The sequence below is a fragment of the Oncorhynchus masou genome, chromosome 10 (genome assembly GCF_036934945.1).
Source record: "Oncorhynchus masou masou isolate Uvic2021 chromosome 10, UVic_Omas_1.1, whole genome shotgun sequence".
NCBI classification, from domain to species: domain Eukaryota; kingdom Metazoa; phylum Chordata; class Actinopteri; order Salmoniformes; family Salmonidae; genus Oncorhynchus; species Oncorhynchus masou.
This window is the reverse complement of record NC_088221.1, coordinates 725,687-749,619: the sequence shown is the minus strand read 5'-3', so window position 1 is coordinate 749,619 and position 23,933 is coordinate 725,687. Positions and strand designations below refer to the sequence as shown.

Genomic DNA, 23,933 nt, shown 5'->3' with positions numbered 1-23,933 from the left:
GCTTTTCCAAGATGAACGTTTCTGAGCTGGTCTCTAGCATGCATTTAATCTCCACAGGACCTCACCAAGTGGAAGAACCGTCGCAAGAGCGTCAACTCTGATATTGTGAAGAAGAAAGAGGAGAGGGAGCAGATTGAGCAGACCACAGAGAGCAGCGGAGGAGGGAGCGGTGGTTTCCTGAGGTCCAGCCGGAGGTAAGAGTGACACCTGAGGACAGGTAGACACCTGAGGACAGTTAGACACCAGGGTCAATACGTTCATTAAGGCACTCAATGTAAAAAACCTACGGAAAACAAATGAGGGTTTCTTACTGGACGTGTTGAGTTGATCCCTCCATGTTCAGGCAGTCCCTCCCTGTTCTTCCATTTGGTGCATTATGAACATGACAGTGGGGACAGGTAGATACCACACCTAGGTTGAATACATACTGGTCTGGAAATGAAACAGTTCCTTTTTTAAATCCATGTGCTGCAGGAAACTACATTGTTAATGTGACAAAACTGTCTGGCAAGGTGATGCCAATTACCACGTTGATTAGCAATCATCTAACAATAACCTATGTAATTAAAGATAGCCTAGTGGTTAAGAGCATTGGGCCAGCAACCGAAAAGTCACTGGTTCACAATCCTCAAGCCGACTAGGTGTTAATGAAATATGTCCTTGACGGTGCAGTTTTGGTTTGCCTGGTACAAGGGCACAACTTGAATACTTTCAAGGATTTGACATGTATTTGACCCTGCTCTAGTACAGTACATATTAGGTTTACTATACTGAGGAAAGGGCACACACTACATATGGCAAGGTGCAGATTGACTGAATGTAAGAAGGAATCCTCACAATGACTGAAAAATATGCTGCTAGAGTAGACACCCTCAAGGACAAATCCTGCCTGTTTATAGTTACTATGCTCTCTTTATTCTTTTAACACACAGATACCAAATGACATTTGGACTAGCCATGCTCCTACAAGGAACACGTCCTTCCATTTTTACAGACAATTAGAAACATAATTCATTGGTTGTAGATGTTTAACTACGTTTGAAGTATTTTGTCATCGGAATTCTCATCAGTATTTTTAGACGTGTGTTTTCACTCTCACTCAAAACTGTCCTCTTACTGTATATGTACTGATTGCACCAACACACGTGTCGATGAAAATGCAGGCACAGATACAGGACCATACAAAGTTAGTCAGTAATTGTCTCTCTGCTAAGTGTGAAAGTGTAGCATAATCGTGGTTTTAATCCTGCCTCCCCTCTACCCCCTCTTTGTTTTATTTTGCCCATCCCCTCTCTATTTTTTTACCCATCCCCTCTCTCTCTCTCTCTCTCTCTCTCTCTCTCTCTCTCCTCCCGCTCTTCCCTTTCTCCTTCACTGTCCTCCCTTTTTTTCCATCCCTCTCTCTCTTCCATTCCCACAGCTCCATCGGCAGTCGTCTCAACTCCCTCGCCGCCCTGGACCAGGACGTGTTTGAAGACTCCACTCCGGTCCTCCAAACCCGTACCCTCCCCCCCAGGAGCTACACCATCGACTATCCCTACACCCCCGTTGAGCGCCCCAGTCCCACACCCCCCTCCGTGCCCCACCCGAGAGAGGAGGACCCCGCCCCCACCACGGCAACCGACAGGGCCTACTCATCCTCCAGGGGTGACATGAGCAACAGTAGTGACCGTCCCTCCGGTTCAGGTAGCGACATCACAAACAACACTACCACCATCGGTCGTACCTCCAACTACAACCGCTACGTTCTGACACCCTCGGAGAGAACCCCGACCCCCTCGGAGAGAGCCCCGACCCCCTCGGAGAGAGCCCCGACCCCCTCGGAGAGAGCCCCGACCCCCTCGGAGATAGCCCCGACCCCCTCGGAGATAGCCCCGACCCCCTCGGAGAGAGCCCCGACCCCCTCGGAGAGAGCCCCGACCCCCTCGGAGAGAGCCCCGACCCCCTCGGAGAGAGCCCTGACCCCCTCGGAGAGAGCCCCAAGCCCGGCCTTGCGGTACACCAGCGCAGCCAAGATGGAGGAGACCTCCAGCACCACCACCACCCCCAGCTTCCTCCCAAAACTACCCGAGCCCAGGCGCCCGTGGGCAGGCAAGGTGGCTGAAGAAGTGACCACTTCCACTGGTGGTGGTTCTCTGTACAAACTACAGCCACTGTACAACTCAATGGAGCAAAAGCCTGTGCCTCCCAGTGTGTCTCGGGTTTCTGCCTCTCTCCCCAGGAGCTACATGAAATCGGATAGTGCTCGCCTCACCTCTGTCATCACGCCACGGCCCTTCGGGAGCCAGTCCACCTGCGTCGCATCGCTGCCACGCGCCTACACCGTGAGTACTGTAGTATACTGCAATATTACCACACCTTCCAGTTTTGTCTGTGTGTAGTTGTTTGTTACATCAGGACTGCTCTCTGCAGAAATAGCTTTTTAGGACATCTAGACGAGAGGAGTTGGGTGATATACTTCAATGGCTGTGTACTGGGTCATGTTCATTAGGACACGCAACATAAAACAAATGTTGCAACAAAAAACGAAAATGCCAGTTTCTTATTAGAGTCCAGATAATCGTTCCCTGTTTGTCTGTTTTCCTCCATTTGGTACATAATGAACATGACCTAAGACTGTAAGAAAGTTGTGTTGTTTGTTGCATTGTGGTCTATTTCCAATGTAGTAGTTGCTCACACCAACTAGCCTGGTCTGTGTACCTTAGGGGAGTAACAGTTCACCAAACCCACGGTTCGGTACGTTTTGCGGTTTTGGGGTCACGGTTCAGTTTTGGTACACTTTAAAATTAACTGCCATTCACAATGTTCTTTGTATTGTCTTTTGTGACCGGATTGTTAAGTTGGGCCTCACAAGTTTCCACTCTGATGCTGCATTTGTAACCATGTGGGAGGGGCGGAATTTACCAGTTGTGAAGTCTTAAATACCAGTCGGATGCATTCATGTTATTTGAACTCGTTGAGAAAAGCAGATTGATTAATGGCCAACAAGCTGTGTCAACCACAAACTAAACGTACAGCTATCATGCTTGTAAACAAATGATAGAATTTTTAAAAACACATTAACACTACAACTGCTAAAGCAGGTATTTTGACTGCTCGGGAATGTAAAAAAACACATTAACACTACAACTGCTAAAGCAGGCATTTTGACTGCTCGGGAATGTAAAAAAACACATTAACACTACAACTGCTAAAGCAGGCATTTTGACTGCTCGGGAATGTAAAAGAAACACATTAACACTACAACTGCTAAAGCAGGCATTTTGACTGCTCGGGAATGTAAAAAAACACATTAACACTACAACTGCTAAAGCAGGCATTTTGACTGCTCGGGAATGTAAAAAAACACATTAACACTACAACTGCTAAAGCAGGCATTTTGACTGCTCGGGAATGTAAAAAAACACATTAACACTACAACTGCTAAAGCAGGCATTTTGACTGCTAGGGAATGTAAAAAAAACACATTAACACTACAACTGCTAAAGCAGGCATTTTGACTGCTCGGGAATGTAAAAAAACACATTAACACTACAACTGCTAAAGCAGGCATTTTGACTGCTCGGGAATGTAAAAAAGACACATTAACACTACAACTGCTAAAGCAGGCATTTTGACTGCTCGGGAATGTAAAAAAACACATTAACACTACAACTGCTAAAGCAGGCATTTTGACTGCTCGGGAATGTAAAAAAACACATTAACACTACAACTGCTAAAGCAGGCATTTTGACTGCTCGGGAATGTAAAAAAACACATTAACACTACAACTGCTAAAGCAGGCATTTTGACTGCTCGGGAATGTAAAAAAAGTATTACTCTGCCATTTAAGTCATGCCCTCCTCCTTCCTTGACTTTTCGTTAGTAAGTCTATAAAACACACTACCGTTGTTAGAATATCACAAATTGAACTTGAGTTATAACCAGTTATAGAAGGGCATGCCATTTTTTGAATGGTTTTCCTCATTGCCCCTCCTTCGCTCCTTCTCCCGACAGTGGAAGGTGCCATGCCCAGTTGATTATCACCCCGAGATTTGCTTAGAAACTGAACCTAAACTAATTTCACACATGAAACAACAGATTATTAAGTAAGTGGCCTACTAAGAGTAGACAGTGAGAGCATGCGTAATTTACAATGGCAAGAAGGCCAAGACGAATGGATGCACATGCTGTGTTAGCGCTGCTACAACATCCGAATGAAAATGATGCTGATGGTGGGGAAGAAATTAATCAACATCTCAAATTCTTCTGAGTCTACTCCTCGGGGGCTTTTCTGAGCCTACACCTCGGGGGGCTTTTCTGAGCCTACACCTCGGGGGCTTTTCTGAGCCTACACCTCGGGGGCTTTTCTGAGCCTACACCTCGGGGGCTTTTCTGAGCCTACACCTCGGGGGCTTTTCTGAGCCTATACCTCGGGGGCTTTTCTGAGCCTACACCTCGGGGGCTTTTCTGAGCCTACACCTCGGAGGCTTTTCTGAGCCTACACCTCGGGGGCTTTTCTGAGCCTACACCTCGGGGGGCTTTTCTGAGCCTACACCTCGGGGGCTTTTCTGAGCCTACACCTCGGAGGCTTTTCTGAGCCTACACCTCGGGGGCTTTTCTGAGTCTACTCCTCGGGGGCTTTTCTGAGCCTATACCTCGGGGGCTTTTCTGAGCCTACACCTCGGGGCTTTTCTGAGCCTACACCTCGGAGGCTTTTCTGAGCCTACACCTCGGGGGCTTTTCTGAGCCTACACCTCGGGGGCTTTTCTGAGCCTACACCTCGGGGCTTTTCTGAGCCTATACCTCGGGGCTTTTCTGAGCCTATACCTCGGGGGCTTTTCTGAGCCTATACCTCGGGGGCTTTTCTGAGCCTACACCTCGGGGGGCTTTTCTGAGCCTACACCTCGGGGGCTTTTCTGAGCCTATACCTCGGGGGCTTTTCTGAGCCTATACCTCGGGGGCTTTTCTGAGCCTACACCTCGGGGGCTTTTCTGAGCCTATACCTCGGGGGCTTTTCTGAGCCTACACCTCGGGGGCCTAAACCGCAAAAATATAGAACAATGCGCACTAAGCAGGTTCCCGTGCCACCGCAATATGAAACATTGAGAGAGGAAGGAACGGCACCCTTTAGATAGAAAAAGCCATGACAAAATGTCATCACTGAGAGAGCAGGCCCTATGTCTCAAATAAAAAACAACATCAGCGACGCACTCACCAGCTTTCCTTGTTTGTGTCATGGACAGCACATCAGGGATTGTGGCTGAGGCGCAAAGGGAGCAAGGAGACACTGCCAGGATCTATCTGTTGATGAGCTGGATGCGTTCATTTCAATGTCCATGGAAGATTGCCCATGGAGGATTCGGTGGAAAGAGCATGTGATATGTAGAGCTTCTGGTCAGACATGTATTAGATATATTTCTTTGGAGAAACCATGTCAGTTCAGAAAGATCATGTGTTACCTCCGTTTGGATGACAAGAAACGAAAGCTCGACGCCTGGAAACCGACAAATTCGCCCTGGTATTCGATGTATAAATAATTGACTAATTTTACTGTTGTCATACCAACACTTATATTCATAATACCATTATTGTTTTTGTGCTGATTTTCACCATCAAGCACACTTGACGCTTATAATGATGTTTTCGGCATTTGACAGCAAGTCTTGCGTTGAGGTATTTTTTGTATTTTGTCGTTATAACAATAAGCTGTTACCATTTTTCCAATATGTATGCTTTCTGTTTCATAGTTGTAACAAAGGCAGTCTATGAATACAATATATTAAACACTAGAAGTCTTGTTTTTTGTTGTTGTTGTGTGTTTTATTTATTATCGCTTACAGTAACAAAATAATGGAAATGCTATTGTTATTTAAAAAAAAATAGTGTTTTAATATTACCTAAGACCTTCACAAACACTACCAAATCATTATTTTTGCGATAACATATATGAAATGTAATAATTACACTGTTAATAATGTGTTGTTGCATTTACCTGTCAAATGCTGTTCTAGAGGTCGTTTCCTTAGTCGCACTGAATAGATGAGTTTTCCACTAGTAATTACCAGTTTGAGGGCTGTTGAAGTGGATTTTCCCAGTCGTATGTGTTAAATTCCCACTTCCCACTTGGTTACATACACACCATGACCCTGCATTCTTCAGTGCCAGATGCACACTTGTGACTCTCATAAAAGGGAGGTGTCTGGCATGGTACTCCGGGGTAATGTGATGGGCTGTCACTGTTAAAGATCCAATGCAGATGTTTTTATCTCTATATCAAATCATTTATGGGTAACAATTAAGTACCTTACTGTGATTTGTTTGAAAGTAAAATGGTTAAAAAAATATATATAATAGGGCAATTTCTCAAGCAAGAATTTTTCCAGGATTGTCTGGTCTGAGTGGGAAGGGGAAAACTAGCTTTCATTGGCCTAGCGGTTTCTTATTGGTCTAACTAATTTACCACCTGGTGTTGTCACCAGACAGGCCAAATCCCATAAAAACAGGCAGAAATTTCAGGGGGTCTTTTAAAACAGGTCTTATGCTAAAAGGACATTAACATAATTTTCACAATTTCACAGTATTATTTCAAACGCATAGTGTGGAAATATATATAAAGCACTTGGAAATCATGTTTTTGACTGCAATGGGCCTTTGAGTAAGCGCAACAATGAATTGAAAACTTTGGCTTGCTTATATAGAGCGAGTAATACCTGTTTGCTAAAGTGGCTGCACAGGGGACGTTTGTAAAGTGTCTGGAGCACTTCCACCAGGCGCATATCCCCGGCTATAAACCAAAGACTGTAACAAATGTACAAAATAGCTCTTGTAATGTCTTTGGCCTGGTCAGTTTCTTTGCATTTCCGTCTTGCTTCAGTAGACTGGGGTGATGTCAGTGTAGATGTGTCAACACACTTGATGTGCCATTCTTGTTGAGCGTGGGGATATACTGTCAATGTTTAATCCACAACTCTGTCCATAGCCATTGGCCCAACGCGCTAACCACTAGGCTACCTGCCGCTCTGACAGTTTAGTCTAGAGATATCCATTTTTTTGCAGGGATGCATCTCAATCCACCACATCTGCCAATGTTGCACTTCCACATTTGCAGTGAAAGGTGGCAGAGCTAGAGCGGTGTTTGTCAGACCGAAAATTGGTCTCAATGCAAAAATGACTGACGCATCCGAACGGTTTGGCCTACAAACTATTAGGACCACTCTATGGAAATGGGAGACTCTCATAAACACGATGCCGTTTTTCCTCACCCAAAAGTGTCATGAGACTTGTCTGAAGGTAACCTTCGGGAAGTATTCAGGCCACTTGACTTTTTCTACATTTTGTTACGTTACAGCCTTAATCTACACACAATGCCCCATAATGACAAAGCGAAACAGGTTTTTAGACATTTTTGCAAATTGATTAAATATGGAATACAGAAATACCATATTTTACATAAGAATTCAGACCCTTTGATATGAGATTTGAAGTTGAGCTCAGGTGCATCCAGTGTCCATTGATCATCCTTGACGTGTTTCTACAGCTTGATTGTAGTCCACCTGTGCTCTATTTGTTTTTAACCTAAAAAACTCCCTAGTCATTGCCGATGACAACCATACCCATAGCATGATGCAGCCACCACCATGCTTGAAAACATGAAGAGTGATACACATTTTATGCAGTTTTACTTTTTAGTGTATTGTTGCGAACAGGATGCATGTTTTTGGAATATTAGTATTCTGTATGGGCTTCCTTCTTTTCACTCTGTAATTTATGTTAGTATTGTGGAGTTACTACAATGTTGTTGATCCATCCTCAGTTGTCTCCTATCACAGCCATTAAACTCTGTAATTGTCAGTCACCAATGGCCTCATGGTGAAATACTTGAGTGGTTTGCTTTTTCTCGGGCAACTGAGTTAGGAAGGCTGCCTGTGACTTTGTAGTGACTGGGTATATTGATACCCCATCCAAAGTGTAATTAGTAACTTCACCGTGCTCAAAGGGATAGTCAGTGTCAGCTTTCTCTTTTGACCCATTTCCCAATTTGTGCCCTCCTTTGCGAGGCATTGGAAAACCTTGGTGTTTGTGGTTGAGTCTAGGTTTATAATTCACTCCTCTACTGAGAGACCTTACAGATAATTGTATGTGTGTGGTATAAAGATGAAATAGTCATTCAAAAACCATTTTAAACACTATTATTGCACACAGAACTTATTTTTATCTATGTTTTATTTCACCTTTATTTAACCAGGTAGGCAAGTTGAGAACAAGTTCTCATTTACAATTGCGACCTGGCCAAGATAAAGCAAAGCAGTTCGACACATACAACGACACAGAGTTACACATGGAGTAAAACAAACATACAGTCAATAATACAGTATAGACATGTCTATATATGATGTGAGCAAATGAGGTGAGATAAGGGAGGTAAAGGCAAAAAAAAGCCATGGTGGCAAAGTAAATACAATATAGCAAGTAAAACACTGGAATGGTAGATTTGCAATGGAAGAATGTGCAAAGTAGAAATAAAAATAATGGGGTGCAAAGGAGAAAAATAAATTAATTAATTAAATACAGTAGGGAAAGAGGTAGTTGTTTGGGCTAAAATATAGGTGGGCTATGTACAGGAGCAGTAATCTGTGAGCTGCTCTGACAGTTGGTGCTTAAAGCTAGTGAGGGAGATAAGTGTTTCCAGTTTCAGAGATTTTTGTAGTTCGTTCCAGTCATTGGCAGCAGAGAACTGGAAGGAGAGGCGGCCAAAGAAAGAATTGGTTTTGGGGGTGACTAGAGCGATATACCTGCTGGAGCGTGTGCTACAGGTGGGAGATGCTATGGTGACCAGTGAGCTGAGATAAGGGGGGACTTTACCTAGCAGGGTCTTGTAGATGACATGGAGCCAGCGGGTTTGGCGACGAGTATGAAGCGAGGGCCAGCCAACGAGAGCGTACAGGTCGCAATGGTGGGTAGTATATGGGGCTTTGGTGACAAAACGGATTGCACTGTGATAGACTGCATCCAATTTGTTGAGTAGGGTATTGGAGGCTATTTTGTAAATGACATCGCCAAAGTTGAGGATTGGTAGGATGGTCAGTTTTACAAGGGTATGTTTGACAGCATGAGTGAAGGATGCTTTGTTGCGAAATAGGAAGCCAATTCTAGATTTAACTGTGGATTGGAGATGTTTGATATGGGTCTGGAAGGAGAGTTTACTGTCTAACCAGACACCTAAGTATTTGTAGTTGTCCACATATTCTAAGTCAGAGCCGTCCAGAGTAGTGATGTTGGACAGGCGGGTAGGTGCAGGTAGAGATCGGTTGAAGAGCATGCATTTAGTTTTACTTGTATTTAAGAGCAATTGGAGGCCACGGAAGGAGAGTTGTATGGCATTGAAGCTTGCCTGGAGGGTTGTTAACACAGTGTCCAAAGAAGGGCCAGAAGTATACAGAATGGTGTCGCCTGCATAGAGGTGGATCAGAGACTCACCAGCAGCAAGAGCGACCTCATTGATGTATACAGAGAAGAGAGTCGGTCCAAGAATTGAACCCTGTGGCACCCCCATAGAGACTGCCAGAGGTCCGGACAGCAGACCCTCCGATCTGACACACTGAACTCTATCAGAGAAGTATTTGGTGAACCAGGCGAGGCAATCATTTGAGAAACCAAGGCTGTCAAGTCTGCCGATGAGTATGTGGTGATTGACAGAGTCGGAAGCCTTGGTCAGATCAATGAATACGGCTGCACAGTAATGTTTCTTATCGATGGCGGTTAAGATATCGTTTAGGACCTTGAGCGTGGCTGAGGTGCACCCATGACCAGCTCTGAAACCAGATTGCATAGTAGAGAAGGTATGGTGAGATTCGAAATGGTCGGTAATCTGTTTGTTGACTTGGCTTTCAAAGACCTTAGAAAGGCATGGTAGGATAGATATATGTCTGTAGCAGTTTGGGTCAAGAGTGTCCCCCCCTTTGAAGAGGGGGATGACCGCAGCTGCTTTACAATCTTTGGGAATCTCAGATGACACGAAAGAGAGGTTGAACAGGCTAGTAATAGGGGTGACAACAATTTCGGTAGATAATTTTAGAAAGAAAGGGTCCAGATTGTCTAGCATTGTCTAGAATGAGTCTATGCAACTTATGTGACTTCTTATGCAATGTTTTATTCCTGAACGTACAGTATTTAGGCTTTCCATAACACATGAATTGAATGCTTATTGACTGTAGACATTTCAACTTTTCATTTTGAATTAATTAGTAAAAAACTCTAAACACAATTCCCCTTTGACTTTATGGGGTATTGCAGGCCAGTGACACAAAATGTCAATGTAATATATTTTTTAAAGGCTGTAAAACAACAAAATGTCAAAGGTCTGAAGGATCTGTAAATATAGGCTCCTTGTTAACCATATAAATATTGACTCCTCAGAAAAGTGTGAACGGCGAGATGGATGTCACCAAGAAGTCGTCGGCCCCCAGCCGCTATAGCCAGGTCATGACCTCCGAGGACGAGGCACGTTCCCACTCCAACTCTGCCAACAGCAGTGGAGGAGAGGAAGACGAGGAGGAGGAAGAAGAAAAGAGTGAGAGGGTAAGGGGAGTGAACCCCACACTGGTCCCTACCCTGGCCCCCTCTCCTGTCCCTCCTCAGACCAGGAGTCCTTTCACTGCACTCCAGCCCCCGAAAATGGCCTCCTCAGCCCCGGTCAGTCCTGTACCTGCAAAGGACACAAACCAGGTAGGCTTAGATTTTGTTTGCTATCAAGCCCCCCCCCCCCAAAAAAACAACAAACAAAAAAAAACACTGAACTAAACTTAAACAACTTAAACCAAATATAAAGTATGTCGAAAAGATGATTGCCTATATATTTGTTTATAATATAATCTTTGAGAACACCAAAATAAAGCTAAACAGTCAGGGGAATCAAAAATTCCCAAAACAATGAATTGAACAGTATTGTTTTTTAAGTTTGAGCAAAATAACACAGCATGAGCCATGGCAAAATGCATAGACTTGCAGGAAATGATAGTTAAAACTGCTAAATGTTCTCTCAGCTACATGGCGGAATATGTAGAATTTCTGGAAATTGGCTTAAGGTTTTATGTTTTAAACATCAAGATAGGGGGCCTCTAAAATGTTCAAACTAATTCATCCGCGCCGACTGCACCCATTGCCACACCACGAGCCAGGAAAAAACCTGATTAGGCAGATAAATATTTTTCAGAGCAAACTTGAGTGAGTGACTACGATTGACACTTGATACTGCATGCATACTGTACTATGTAGTAGTAATGGGGGGGGGGGGGTAGTTACATATCACAACATATTATTTTTGACAATATATCGTATTGTTTTGGCAATATCGTGAGGTCTCGGACAATTCCCAGCCCTTCTATGCAGCTAGTGCGAGAGACAGTAGGAGTGATGCTTGCCATTGTCAGACTGCAATTAATAATTCATAGTGAAGACCAAATGTTATCCGTTCCCTGGCTTGGAACACAGCCTAGCATTCTTAATGTGTGTTTGTGTGTTGTGTAGGAGAGCTACGCTGACATGCGGATCAGTCTCAACCAGAAGCCCAACAGCAGTCGAGACTTTGGCTTCCAGACTGAGTGGGACTCCACTGGAGCACACATCACCTCCATCCAACCAGGTAAACACACACACATACCACGCCACGCCACACCACACCACGCCACACCACGCCACACCACACCACACCACGCCACACCACACACAGACACCACACACAGACACCACACACAGACACCACACCACAGACACACACACCACACCACACCACGCCACACCACACCACACAGACACCACACCACACCACACCACTCACACACATCAGACACCACACACACACACACACACACACACACACACACACACACACACACACACACATATCAGACACCACACACCACACACACACACACACACACTGTAATCACAAAGTAACAACTTCCACATTATATACTTCAGTATTTACTGTAGTGGTTTTGCAGACATGACTGAAGTATCTTTAGAATTCACTATAGTGTTTTGCGGATGACTAGTGTGTTGTAGTAACACCTGCTGACTAGGGTTAGCTAAAATGGCAGACCAGACTATGCCAGTTAATGAGGGGAACACCTCAACCAGAACATAAGACACCGGTTCATGACAGACCACCTATTGAGTTGGGTCAACAGTTCAACAGCACACCAAAATGACTTCTCAGATCAGTCCCACTGGATAGCACTGTTGTATTTCAGAAAGCTTTCAGAGATTCAGCTGACCAAGTTCACAAGGTGACAAAAACAGTGACAAACAATACTGTACTTCTGAGGGTAGGAAATAAAGAACAGTTAACCACTGTATTTGCATAAACAATAGATATTTTAGAAATACATATTACTTTACTTAAAGACAGACTTTCACATGAGTACAGTAGACAGGGAAGAGGTAAGGGGGCAGGGGATCTTCATAAGAGGGAATGGAGGAAGTCTACGACATTAAAAAGGGCACTTACAACAACGAAAGGAATGTACAGTAATATCAGGCAAGTAACTAATCAGATTTTGGGTAATTTTACAACATGACATTCAACAGTTGTGACACAACAACAGTTATTCTGTACCTTTATTTAACTAGGCAAGTCAGTTAAGAACAAATTCTTACTTGAATTCTTACTTCAATTACGGCCTAGGAACAGTGGGTTAACTGACAGATTTGTACCTTGTCAGCTCGGGGATTCGATCTTGCAACCTTTTGGTTACTAGCCCAACACTCTAACCGCTAGGCTACCCTGCCGCCCCAAATGTACTTATAACATCCAGTGCAGTTGGGGCAGAGGTCAGTTGTGAGTGAATGTATCAATGTCCTCTGTTTTTAGTCTATGCAGTATAATGGGCTGACTAGTGATGTGTGTGATGTGAGAATGTATGTGTATGTGATCCTTTAATGTAAGGTGATGCCAAATAAAAATGTCCATCCTGGATGGACAGTTTTATTCTATTCTACATGACAGATTTGATACCATTGATTTGATTCTATTCCAGCCATTACAATGAGCCCTGTATTTCAGTCAGGCACTGCTGGTGTTCTTCAGTTCGTGAGCTAGTAGGACCCGATGGGACCAAGTAACAGAGCATGTGACAGGCCTTATGTAGGGCAGCCTCTATCTGGGTCAGATCTGCTGGCCCTGTCTCTCTCTAGCATATATATATATATATATATATATATATATATATATATATATATAAATGTATGTACTAAGGAATCACTTTGCTATCGCTGCACCACTGTTAAGAAAAGGTACTGATGTCACTCTGTGCACAAAATGGTGGAATCGCTGTTTCTAGTTATGGTAACGGTGATGCTCGCATTCATGCTTATACTGTAGGTTAGGTTTGCCCTAATTTGCTACGGGAGTAGCTGTCACCTGTTGTCATACCACCCCATCAGTGCAGATGAGGGGAGGAGACAAGAAGCAGAAGCCACTTTAAATAATTGAGATGGTTTATTGCAATCACTGACTTGTCCTATCTCGGGCATGTCTTTTATAAAAAAAAGATAATGTAAATGAATGTATTGAATATTCTAAACATACAATATAGTTGCAGTGAAGCCGCTCAACAACTACATCATACCAGTCATCCAACAGACTCCCATTAAGAGCGACACACAAGAAGCATCCAGGGTCAATGCCCTGCTCAAGGGCATGTTGACCGATCTACCACCAGGCCAAAAACCCTCCAAGATCCCCCCACAGTTCCCCAATAGCTGTCCCTCAACCATTCGAGACCCCTCCCACAGTCCCCCCCCCCATAAGAAAAATCTAAAATAAAGTCCATTCCCCACCCTCAAGAACCCCCCCAATACACCAACAACCAAGAGAATGAACTAAAGAGAAAAAAGGAAAAGACAGAAGAAAACATCAATGGAAAAACATTATAAAACTAAATAATATATTTAAATCAAAGGACATCAAGGACAACTAAAATCATAACAGCAATGCCAACTGTGTATGTTTGTGTGCATGTCTGGCACTATTGCATGTATGTGTGTGTTCTTGTACTGTATGTGTTTATTTGAATGAGAGTGTGTGTATATGCATGTGTACAAACACCTGCACTGCATCAGCCTCAGACAAACTGGCATTAGTTGTAAAAACACTGCCCCTCAGTGTCACTCAAACTTACTTTTATGTTATGTTTTATTTAGACTTTATTTTTTACTTTTATCTTTGACCATCATTCTATCTCCCACACATCAACACTCCCACTTTTCTCCAATTCCATATACCAACCCTCAGCTTCCCTCAGCCCATCCCACCTATCTCTGCTGGCCACCCACTTTGGGTTTTTACGCAACACATATCTTTCAACTATGCTGTGATGTTTAGGAAACAATTTCAATCTATCTAATTGAATAGAATGCAAAGGTTGCAAGTTGAAGAGTATTAGTATATAAGTAATTGACTGACCTGGTCTCTCCAGATCTCCTAACAGTACTATTTCTATGGTCAACTTTAGATCAATGCTATGCATTTTCAGCCATTTCTGAACCTGAGACCAGAAACAGACTACCTGAGGGCAATACCAAAATAAATGGTCTATTGGTTCTGCATCCTCACAACAAAATCTGCAGAGCTTCGATGATTTTAAGCCCCAAATATTCAACATTTTGTTAGTGGCAAAAATTCTATAAAATCATTTTAGCTGAAAAGCACTAAGACTTGAATCTTGCGTTGTTTTATATATCAATTCATACACCCTGTACCATGGAATCAGTACATCAAAAATCTCTTCCCAACTATTTTGCAATCTGTATGGTACAGTTGTCAACATCCTGGTCCTCAAATGAAAATGGTATACTTTCCCATTTATGCTATTTTTATTCCTCTTTATTCCTTTTATGCCAGTTTTGATCCTTTATATTGGGCAGACAGACCAGTTCCCAACCTCCTCCCGCTGCCACCTGCCTCCACCATTTTTGGGGTAATGCTGTAATCAATTGGTTGTATTCTTGGATTGCGCAGACCTTTCAGTACAATTATGATAACTCCATGAAGGACATAACTCTACCATTCCAATATACATTATAATTTAAGAACAAAATACCCTTTAAAACATCTTTCCCATAAATACAGGTGTTTTATCAACCAACACATTTGCGTTCAGCCATAATATGTGTTGTAATATTTGTTCTATCTTTTCTGGGGGTGAAATTGAAATTGTAGCCAGCTCTGCAATGCTTGTTTGAAAAAGAGAGATACTTTGAAAAAAGTATCATTTTCAGTTAATTGAAAATGAGACATGGCAATCTGCACAAAGGCAAAAAGGCTATTTTTAAACAATGGATGAGCTTTTCTGATTAATCTACTTGAGAACTATTTAGGGTTCAAATAAAACTTTTGAATGAGTGAAGCTTTTAGAGAGAACTTTAGTGCTTTTATATTTAATAATCTCAACCCACCCAAATCATATTCATTATATAGATAGGCACGTTTTATTATGTCTGGTTTAGCATCCCAGATAACGTTAAATATTCTTTGCTCAAATAATTTGAAAAACAAATAATCAGGAGTAGGCAGCGCCATAAGTAAGTGAGTAAACTGAGATATGACTAAGTAGTTAATCAGGGCAATTTTTCCATAAAGAGACCTCTCCATGGTTGCAGGATCTTGTCTATTTTTACAAGTTTTTTTTATTGAAATTCATTGTGGAGAGCTTATTTATATCTTTTGTGATATGAATACTGAGTATATCTACTTCACCATCAGCCCATTTTATAGGTAAACTGCAGAGAAATGTAAAAGTTGTACAATACGTAATATTGTACACTTATCATAATTAGGTTTTAATCCAGAGAGTACAATAAAGTTATCTAGATCTTCAATGAGACATTGCAGGGATCTAGCTTGCGGACTTAATATAAAACTTGAGTCATCGGCATACATGGACACTGTTCTTAAGCCTTGGATTTCTAATCCTCTAATGCTGTTATTGGCATACATGGACACTGTTCTTAAGCCTTGGATTTCTAATCCTCTAATGCTGTTATTGGCTTACATGGACACTGTTCTTAAGCCTTGGATTTCTAATCCTCTAATGTTGTTATCTGATTTTAGTAGCTAGCATTTCGATGGCCATAACGAATAGACATGGTGACAGCGGACACCCTTGTTTAACTCCTCTTGACAATTCAAAACTCTCTGAGAAGTAGCCGTTATTTACTATATTACACTTGGGGTTGCTATACATTATTTTTTACCCATTTTATAAGAGAATTACCGACATTGAAAAAATCCAGGCATTTATAAATAAAATCCAGTCTTACTTTATCAAATCCCTTTTCAAAATCCGCTATAAATACCATTCCTGGCTTCTTATGTTTCATGATGTTTTATTATTTCTAGTAGTTGTCGTATATTATTTCCAATGTATCGTCCATGTAAAAAACCTGTCTGATCAGGATGAACACAATCTGGTAAAACCCTTTTAATTCTGAGAGCTATGCATTTCGCTAGTATCTTTGCATCACAACATTGAAGTGTAAGGGACCTCCAGTTTTTTAGATTAGACTGGGTCTTTATATTTACCATCTGGGTCTTGTTTTAATAATAGAGACCTTCCTGCTGAGTACCTGACAGACTACCATTTCTATGGGAGTAGTTAAAACAATCTAGTAATGGAGCTTTTAGTATATCAAAAAATACTTGATATACCTCTCCCGGTATGCCATCAAGCACTGGTGAAAGGATTTAATAATTGCCGCAAAAAGTTATTCCTCTGTAATTTGGCCTTCGTACTGATCTTTCTGTACATTTGTTAATTTTCCATTTTTTTATATTATTTGGAAAGAATTCCTTACCATAATCTTCCTTTAGTGGGGAGAGGATGAGACGGAAAAGAGAACATCTGCCTCAAAATATTATTCGGAGAATCATAGATGACTCTGTCTTTAGTAACGAGTTTCTGCAAATTATTTTCTCGGGCCTGTCTTTCTATTGTGACATCTTACCCTTATCTTGAACTCTACATTGCTACTCTGACACCTGTCCTCTATCTCACCCCCTGTGCCCTCCACATTACATGATCTATATCAGAACCCTGTTTTTCTGACCTCTCTGCCCATCTCTGTGCCCCCAGGCAGCCCAGCGGAGCTGTGCCAACTGCAGGTGGGAGACGAGGTGCTGGCGGTGAGTGGACACAGGGTGGCAGAGATGAGCTACGGCGAGTGGAAGAGCAGCACAGAGCAGGCCCTGCAGCAGGGCAGCCTCACCATGGACATACGGCGCCACGGCAGGAACAGTGAGTAGACGACTGGAGAGAAAGAAAGTGTGCGGGCGTGTGCGTGCGTGCAAATGTCTGTGTGTGGTTGTTGGTTTGAGGCACGTTGAGAATTTGTATTTTTAGTGTCAGTGTTGTTTTTGTTTGTTGTGTTGGTAAACTATTGTGCCACATTGAATTGGTCAGTAAATTGTTGTGCTCAATTATTTCATGGCAGTTTAGTTATAATTTCATTGTCTCAATAGTTTTCTAGTCTCTTCTGGGATAAAATAAAATCAAGTTTATTGATCGTGTACACAGATTTGTAGGTGTTATAGCAGGTGCAGCAAAATACTTGTTACTAGCTCCAATAGCACAGTAGAATGTCTAGCAAATACAATACAAATGCACAATCTAAAAATCTGATCAAGAAATGTCAAAATGAGTCCTATTAACAATTCAAAGTAGATATATTAGAGTGAGCAGTGTCAGAGTCCAGAATATAAATATGTGGTCTGTATAGACAGTATATCATTTTGAAAAGAAAAGGGTATGCCCAGTAATAGTTATAGTAGAATGATCTATCTCAAGAATACAGTATATACATCCACAGTATATTAAAGTATATTAACAGTATATGAAGTCACCAGTGTTCAATGTCTCTACAGTATATACATGGGGCGTTAGTCTCAAGGTGCAGGACAGAGTACCGGGCAGGTAGCCGTTAGTGATGGCTGTTCAACAGTCTATTGGCCTGGTGATAGAAGCTGTTTCTCAGTCCCGGCTCTGATGCACCTGTACCGTCTCTGTCTGCTAGATGATAGCAGAGTGAGCAGACCGTTGCTTGGGTGGCTGAGGTCCTTAAGGATAACCTTTTAGTTAGTGATATGGGAGCTCAGTTTTGACTGTCTGTCTGTTTTACTTTTCGTCTGCCTGTGTTTCAGTACTTCTGTTTCTTTCTTCCCTTCTCTGTCTGTCTGTTTGTGTGTGTTTGTTTCTGAATGTTTATCTCTGTCTGTTTCTGTCTTCCCTATTTAGAGTATGTTTTCCCCAACAGGCTTACACATGCTATTATAACACGATTACACCACCAAAACATTAATCAGTCTATTACGTTGTATAATAGACACTTTTGCAGGAGAGCGTGTGAGCCTGTTGGTAAATCCTAGGGATTTGTAGATTGTGCATGGTTTGGGAAGGTGGTTTCTAAATCCTCCCGCTGTTCTTTAGAATAACAAAACAATCTTATTTTCCCTTCCAAGCTGTAGCGTCTGTACTTTGCCCTATAGTTGTGTAGTAGTACTTTTAAAGTACCTCTCCTAATATTGTGCTTTCACGCACACACACATACTCTCTCTTACACACATACATTGTCTTTCACTCTCTCTCACACACACACCCCTTTGATTCTTTTCCATTGTCATGTGTCTGCGATGTTCAGACTGGGACAGAGACCTACCTTCCCTGCCGTGCAAAAGCCATAAGACCATCAATCTGACCAGTATGAATCATCATCCAACACTTATAGGTTCCCCCAACACAGCCACTGTTAACTCAACCACCAGCTTGGCTTTCACATCTCAGGGATCCATAGAAACCACCAAGGAAATCGACATCCAACAAATCATTGTGAGTTTTACACGAAGACCTCATGGTGTTGATGTTCAAGTGTTCAAGTGTTTCTTGTTAGCTTTCTTATCTTACTCACAAATACCCAGATAAGATATTGCATTATCACAAAGTTGCAAATATGTTGTGAAACGTTTGGTAATGGCATTGATATAGGACACAATTGCAAAAAACTGTTGATTTTTGTTAGTTGCATGATCACATTTAATAACATGTATTGATTAAACCCCAAATAGTTCTCAACAGGCTTTTCCTTCATCTTGTTGCAGGATGTGGCATCCATTGGAGTGAATGGAGGTTCCCGTGACAAGACAGTGACCATGAAAAACAAAGGTAAAGAGCATAGAGCAGAGATACTAACCAGAGTTTTTATGACTAGCCTTTATTAACATCAACAAGCTTGAGAAAGCAATGACAACATTCTCTCTTTGGGATTGCATACATACGTGAAATGCTCATTGCTCAATTATGTACTGATGATATTATGATGTTCTGTTTGCTTGTCATGTTGGATATGTTTGTGTGAGCATTTTGGAAAGAGCTGGCCTGAGCTTATATAAGTTTGTTTTTATTTTGAGTGTGACGACGTAATCCTAATGAAATTGTCATGAAATTGTTATGTTTTCAGTGGGGGATAATGTAGATTTTGATAGATGTTACCAATGCCATGATACTGTAGAAGCTATTACTTCAATGTTTCTCTCCCAGCTCCTCCCTTACACTCTGTGTTCCTGTTCTGATTTCTCCATCTCTCACGTAGAGTCTGTAGAACCCATATCTTTGAAAAACTTAAAACGGAGGTCAGAGTTTTTTGAACAAGGTAAAAAGGGCCTGACTGTGCCCTGGTTTTGGTGACGGGTTATTATCAATAGTTTGTGTTACTATCAGGAGGCTGGGTGCTCTGGGCTTCCATCTCTTTCTCTCTATCCCAGTGGTTCTCCTATGGACCTACCTGGTATAAAGGTTTTAGGCTCAACTATGACTTAACCTAATCATTATGATCAATTGTTTTTTAAATTTAGATGATTACGGGAAGGTTGAGAGAAAAAAGTTGAATACTCAGCAGTTCCCCAGGGCTCCGTTTTGGTCCCGCTGCTTTTTTTGTTTTTGTTGTTTGTTTTTAGGTTGTCTTTGAAGCCAATGCCTTTTTCCATCCCCCCCTTTTTCCGACTGCATGTTTGCATTGATGGCAGCTTTGCATACTCTTGGCATTCTCTCAACCAGCTTCACCTGGAATGCTTTTCCAACAGTCTTTAAGGAGTTCCCATATATGCTGAGCACTTGTTGGCTGCTTTTCCTTCCCTCTGCGGTCCAACTCATCCCAAACCATCTCAATTGGGTTCAGGTTGCGTGATTGTTCAGGCCAGGTCATCTGATGCAGCACTCAATCGCTCTCCTTCTTGGTCAAATAGCCCTTACACAGCCTGGAGGAGGGTTGGCTCATTGTCCTGTTGAAAACAAATGATAGTCCCACTAAGCGCAAACCAGATGGGATGGCGTATCGCTGCAGAATGCTGTGGTAGCCATGCTGTTAAGTGTGCCTTTAATTCTAAATAAATAACTGACAGTGTCACCAGCAAAGCACCATCACACCTCCTCCTCCATGCTTTATGGTGGGAACTACGTCTCACAAAGACGTAGCGGTTGGAACCAAAAATCTTGGACTCATCAGACCATAGGACAGATTTCCACCCTTCTAATGTCCATTGCTCATTTTCTTGGCCCAAGTAAGTCTCTTCTTATTATTGGTGTCCTTCAATAGTTATTTCTTTGCAGAAATTTGACCATGAAGGCCTGATTTCACACAGTCTCCTCTGAACAGTTGATGTTGAGAGGTGTCTGTTAATTGAACTCTGTGAAGTATTTATTTGGGCTGCAATTTCTAATCTGGTAACTCTAATGAACTTATCCTCTGCAGCAGAGGTAACTCTGGGTCTTCCTTTCCTGTGGCGGCCCTCATGAGAGCCAGTTTCATCATAGCGCTTGATGGTTTTACTTGAAGAAACTTTCAAAGTTCTTGACATTTTCAAAATTGAGTGACCTTCATGACTTAAGATAATGATGGACAGTCGTTTCTCTTTGCTTATTTGAGCTGTTCTTGCCTTAATATGGACTTGGTCTTTTACCAAATAGGGCTATCTTCTGTATACCGACCCTACCTTGTTACAACACAACTGATTGGCTCAAACACATTAAGAAGGAAAGAAATTCCACTATTCAACTTTTAACAAGGCACACCTGTTAATTGAAATGCATTCCAGGTGACTACCTCATGAAGCTTGTTGAGAATGCCAAGAGTGTGCAAAGCTGTCATCAAGGCAAAGGGTGGCTACATTCAAGAATCTCACGTAAAATATGTTTTGATTTGTTTAACACCTTTTGGTTACTACATGATTCCATGTGAGTAATTTCATAGTTCTGATGACTTCACTATTATTCTACAGTGCAGAAAGTAGTAAAAAATAAAGAAAACCCCTTGAATGAGTAGGTGTCCAAACTTTTAACTGGTACTGAAAGTACCAAATAATGTCATTTCCCCCTTTTTGTTTTTGCATTCAATTTAGCCTATTAATTTGATACAGTCATATTTACTCCTTTAGCAAGTATGTCAATAATTTCAGACCTCACTGTACGTGCATCTATGGCTCTTAAGCCTGAAAAGTTATACTATCACAAGTCTAACTCAGGTGCCATGTGTTGTCAGGTGTGTGGTATAGAATGTTGGTGTGATGTCCAGGTCACACATTGGCTCCCCTCCTACTCAACCTTGCATGCTGTGCTGTGCTGTGCTATGCTGGTGCTCTTGTGTTTTTACTAATAGCCAATGCTTCTGCAATATATCAACATGATTTTTGGTGACTTATTTAGATTTTTGTGTGCTATTCCTGTTTGCATCTTGTGCATGCTTGTTGTGATCTGTTTAAAAATGATTTTATTTTCATGAGATGTTAATACACTGATCTAGTTAGTGTGATGTGCTTTGGTACCTACCATGCAGTATGTTGGTACCTACTATTTGACAGAATATCAAAGACTGGTATTCTGTCAAATAATATACTCCTTGTGGCATTATTGGCAACACTGGAGGTGAATTTAAAAAACACATTTTGTTTGCTTTAGGCTTTATTTTAAAAACTCTCAAATTATAGCTGAGGGTTTGGTTCAAGTTTAAACACCATTTAATAGTTTTAAAAGTTTAAACACTAAAATTCTAGGTGCCAGTCTATGTCCGCTTTAGCAAACTCTTCAGTTATCTTGACAAACGCGGCAATGATGTAGTATTTTGAAATATACAAACAGTGTACTTGACGTGGCAGCATACTGAATGATGTATAACACTCTGAGATATAACTGTAAACATTAGAGCTACTTGATTATGTTTATTATTTTTTTCAAGGAGGATCAGATTCTGCGATATCAGATGTAAGTAATACTATTTAAAAATTAAAAAAAAAGTTTTCTAAAACAAGTGGTTGGGGTTTTTGGGTTGAAAATAAAGCCTCTCAACTGCATTCTCAAGCATGACAGCTTCTTTGTGAGTGACATCTTTACTATGTGGAATAGTTATGGGTTATTTAACTACCACCCGAAGGGCAGGAGCCGTTGCTCCCTTAAACCCCTTGATTGCCCAGTTACCTTGACTACAGGGCAGAGAATTCCCCAACCTTTGTGTCGTTGAGTATTGTACAATGAACAATCTTTGAAACTGGATGATGATTATGATAACTTGAGTGGACTGAATCGTCTGCAGCTCACTTTGAAAAGGCTCACGGAAGGAATAACCTACTGTGGAACAGTTCAAGTACAAGTTTGTACTTCTCATCTTAGTCATAGAAACTGAAATACTGTACATGGGTAGCACATTAATACATAAACGATGAAACAACTAAATAAAAAACAAGTGAAATGTATGAAAATATGTATAAGGGTTGGGGAGACCCAAATAGTTTTGTTGATTGAATTACTTGTATTCATGCATCAGATAGGGGGAAAGAATGTTGTTATTAGTGTAATGGCAGGATAAGTTTGACCTATAAAGGCAATGTCTCTCTTCCGTCAGATGCCTGTTCCCTCCATCGCTCCCTCTAACCACTGGTCCTGGGACCTGGAGGAGGAGCGCCGGAGGCAGGAGAAGTGGCAGAAAGAGCAGGAGCGACTTCTACAGGTGAAACACTGTAGTGGGTGTTGGTGGTGGGGTTGTTTTGATGTGTATGTATGCACATGTGTGTGGACTCATGTGTGTGGGCTCATGTGCATCTGTGTCCACAGTAGAACATTTGGTTCCACATTATATTACATAGACCTTGCTTCAATAGGTGTCCAACCTGACCCCTGCAGAGCAGCTATAGACTGGGGGCCAAGGCTCGTTGTTCCTCCACTCTATATTCCCCGCAGGTCAAACGGCCTAATTTCTTAGTGAGACAGATAGATTTTCTGCCAAGCTTCTACCCAAGTTCACCTACTTTGGGGGACGTAGCTGGAGTATAGCTGAAATAAAATATTCCAGAAATGTTCTAAAAGCACAAAAACCTTATTTCTCTCAAATTTTGTGCACAAATTTGTTAACACCCCTGTTAGTGAGCATTTCTCCTTTGCCAAGATAATCCATCCACCTGACAGGTGTGTCATATCAAGAAGCGGATTAAAAAGCATCATCATTACACAGGTGTACCTTGTGCTGTGGACAATAAAAGGCCACTGTAAAACGTGCAGTTTTCTCACATAGCACAATGCGACAGATGTCTCAAGTTTTGACGGAGTGCGCAATTGGCATGCTGACTGCAGGAATGTCCACCAGAGCTGTTGCCAGAGAATTTGTTAATTTCTCTACCATATGCCGCCTGCAACGTCGTTTTAGAGAATTTGGCAGTAGGTCCGCAGACCATGTGTAACCATGCCAGCCCAGGACCTCCACATCCGGCTTTTTCACCTGCGGGATCATCTGTGATCAGCCACCCAGACAGCTAATGAAACTGAGTAGTATTTCTGTCTGTAATAAAACCTTTTGTGGGGAGAAACTCATTCTGATTGGCTTGGTCTGGCTCCCCAGTGGGTGGGCCTGGCTTGGAA

At 42.0% G+C, this 23,933-nt stretch overlaps 1 protein-coding gene across 5 annotated transcripts in view; it reads left to right on the top strand.

Annotated features, from left to right (window-relative positions):
• The window catches only part of lmo7a (LIM domain 7a), a 61,175-nt gene that overhangs the window by 19,603 nt on the left and 17,639 nt on the right, over positions 1 to 23,933 (top strand). For 4 of the 5 annotated variants that reach the window (XM_064975633.1, XM_064975636.1, XM_064975634.1 and 1 more), the window contains 10 exons: positions 58 to 194; positions 1,421 to 2,324; positions 10,399 to 10,707; positions 11,509 to 11,623; positions 17,115 to 17,276; positions 18,676 to 18,863; positions 19,133 to 19,196; positions 19,624 to 19,683; positions 22,261 to 22,286; positions 22,924 to 23,028. In XM_064975633.1, coding sequence (XP_064831705.1) covers positions 58 to 194; positions 1,421 to 2,324; positions 10,399 to 10,707; positions 11,509 to 11,623; positions 17,115 to 17,276; positions 18,676 to 18,863; positions 19,133 to 19,196; positions 19,624 to 19,683; positions 22,261 to 22,286; positions 22,924 to 23,028 — 2,070 coding nt within the window. The remainder of the gene's footprint in view (positions 1 to 57; positions 195 to 1,420; positions 2,325 to 10,398; positions 10,708 to 11,508; positions 11,624 to 17,114; positions 17,277 to 18,675; positions 18,864 to 19,132; positions 19,197 to 19,623; positions 19,684 to 22,260; positions 22,287 to 22,923; positions 23,029 to 23,933) is intronic. The other variant, XM_064975635.1, reaches the window with a different exon arrangement.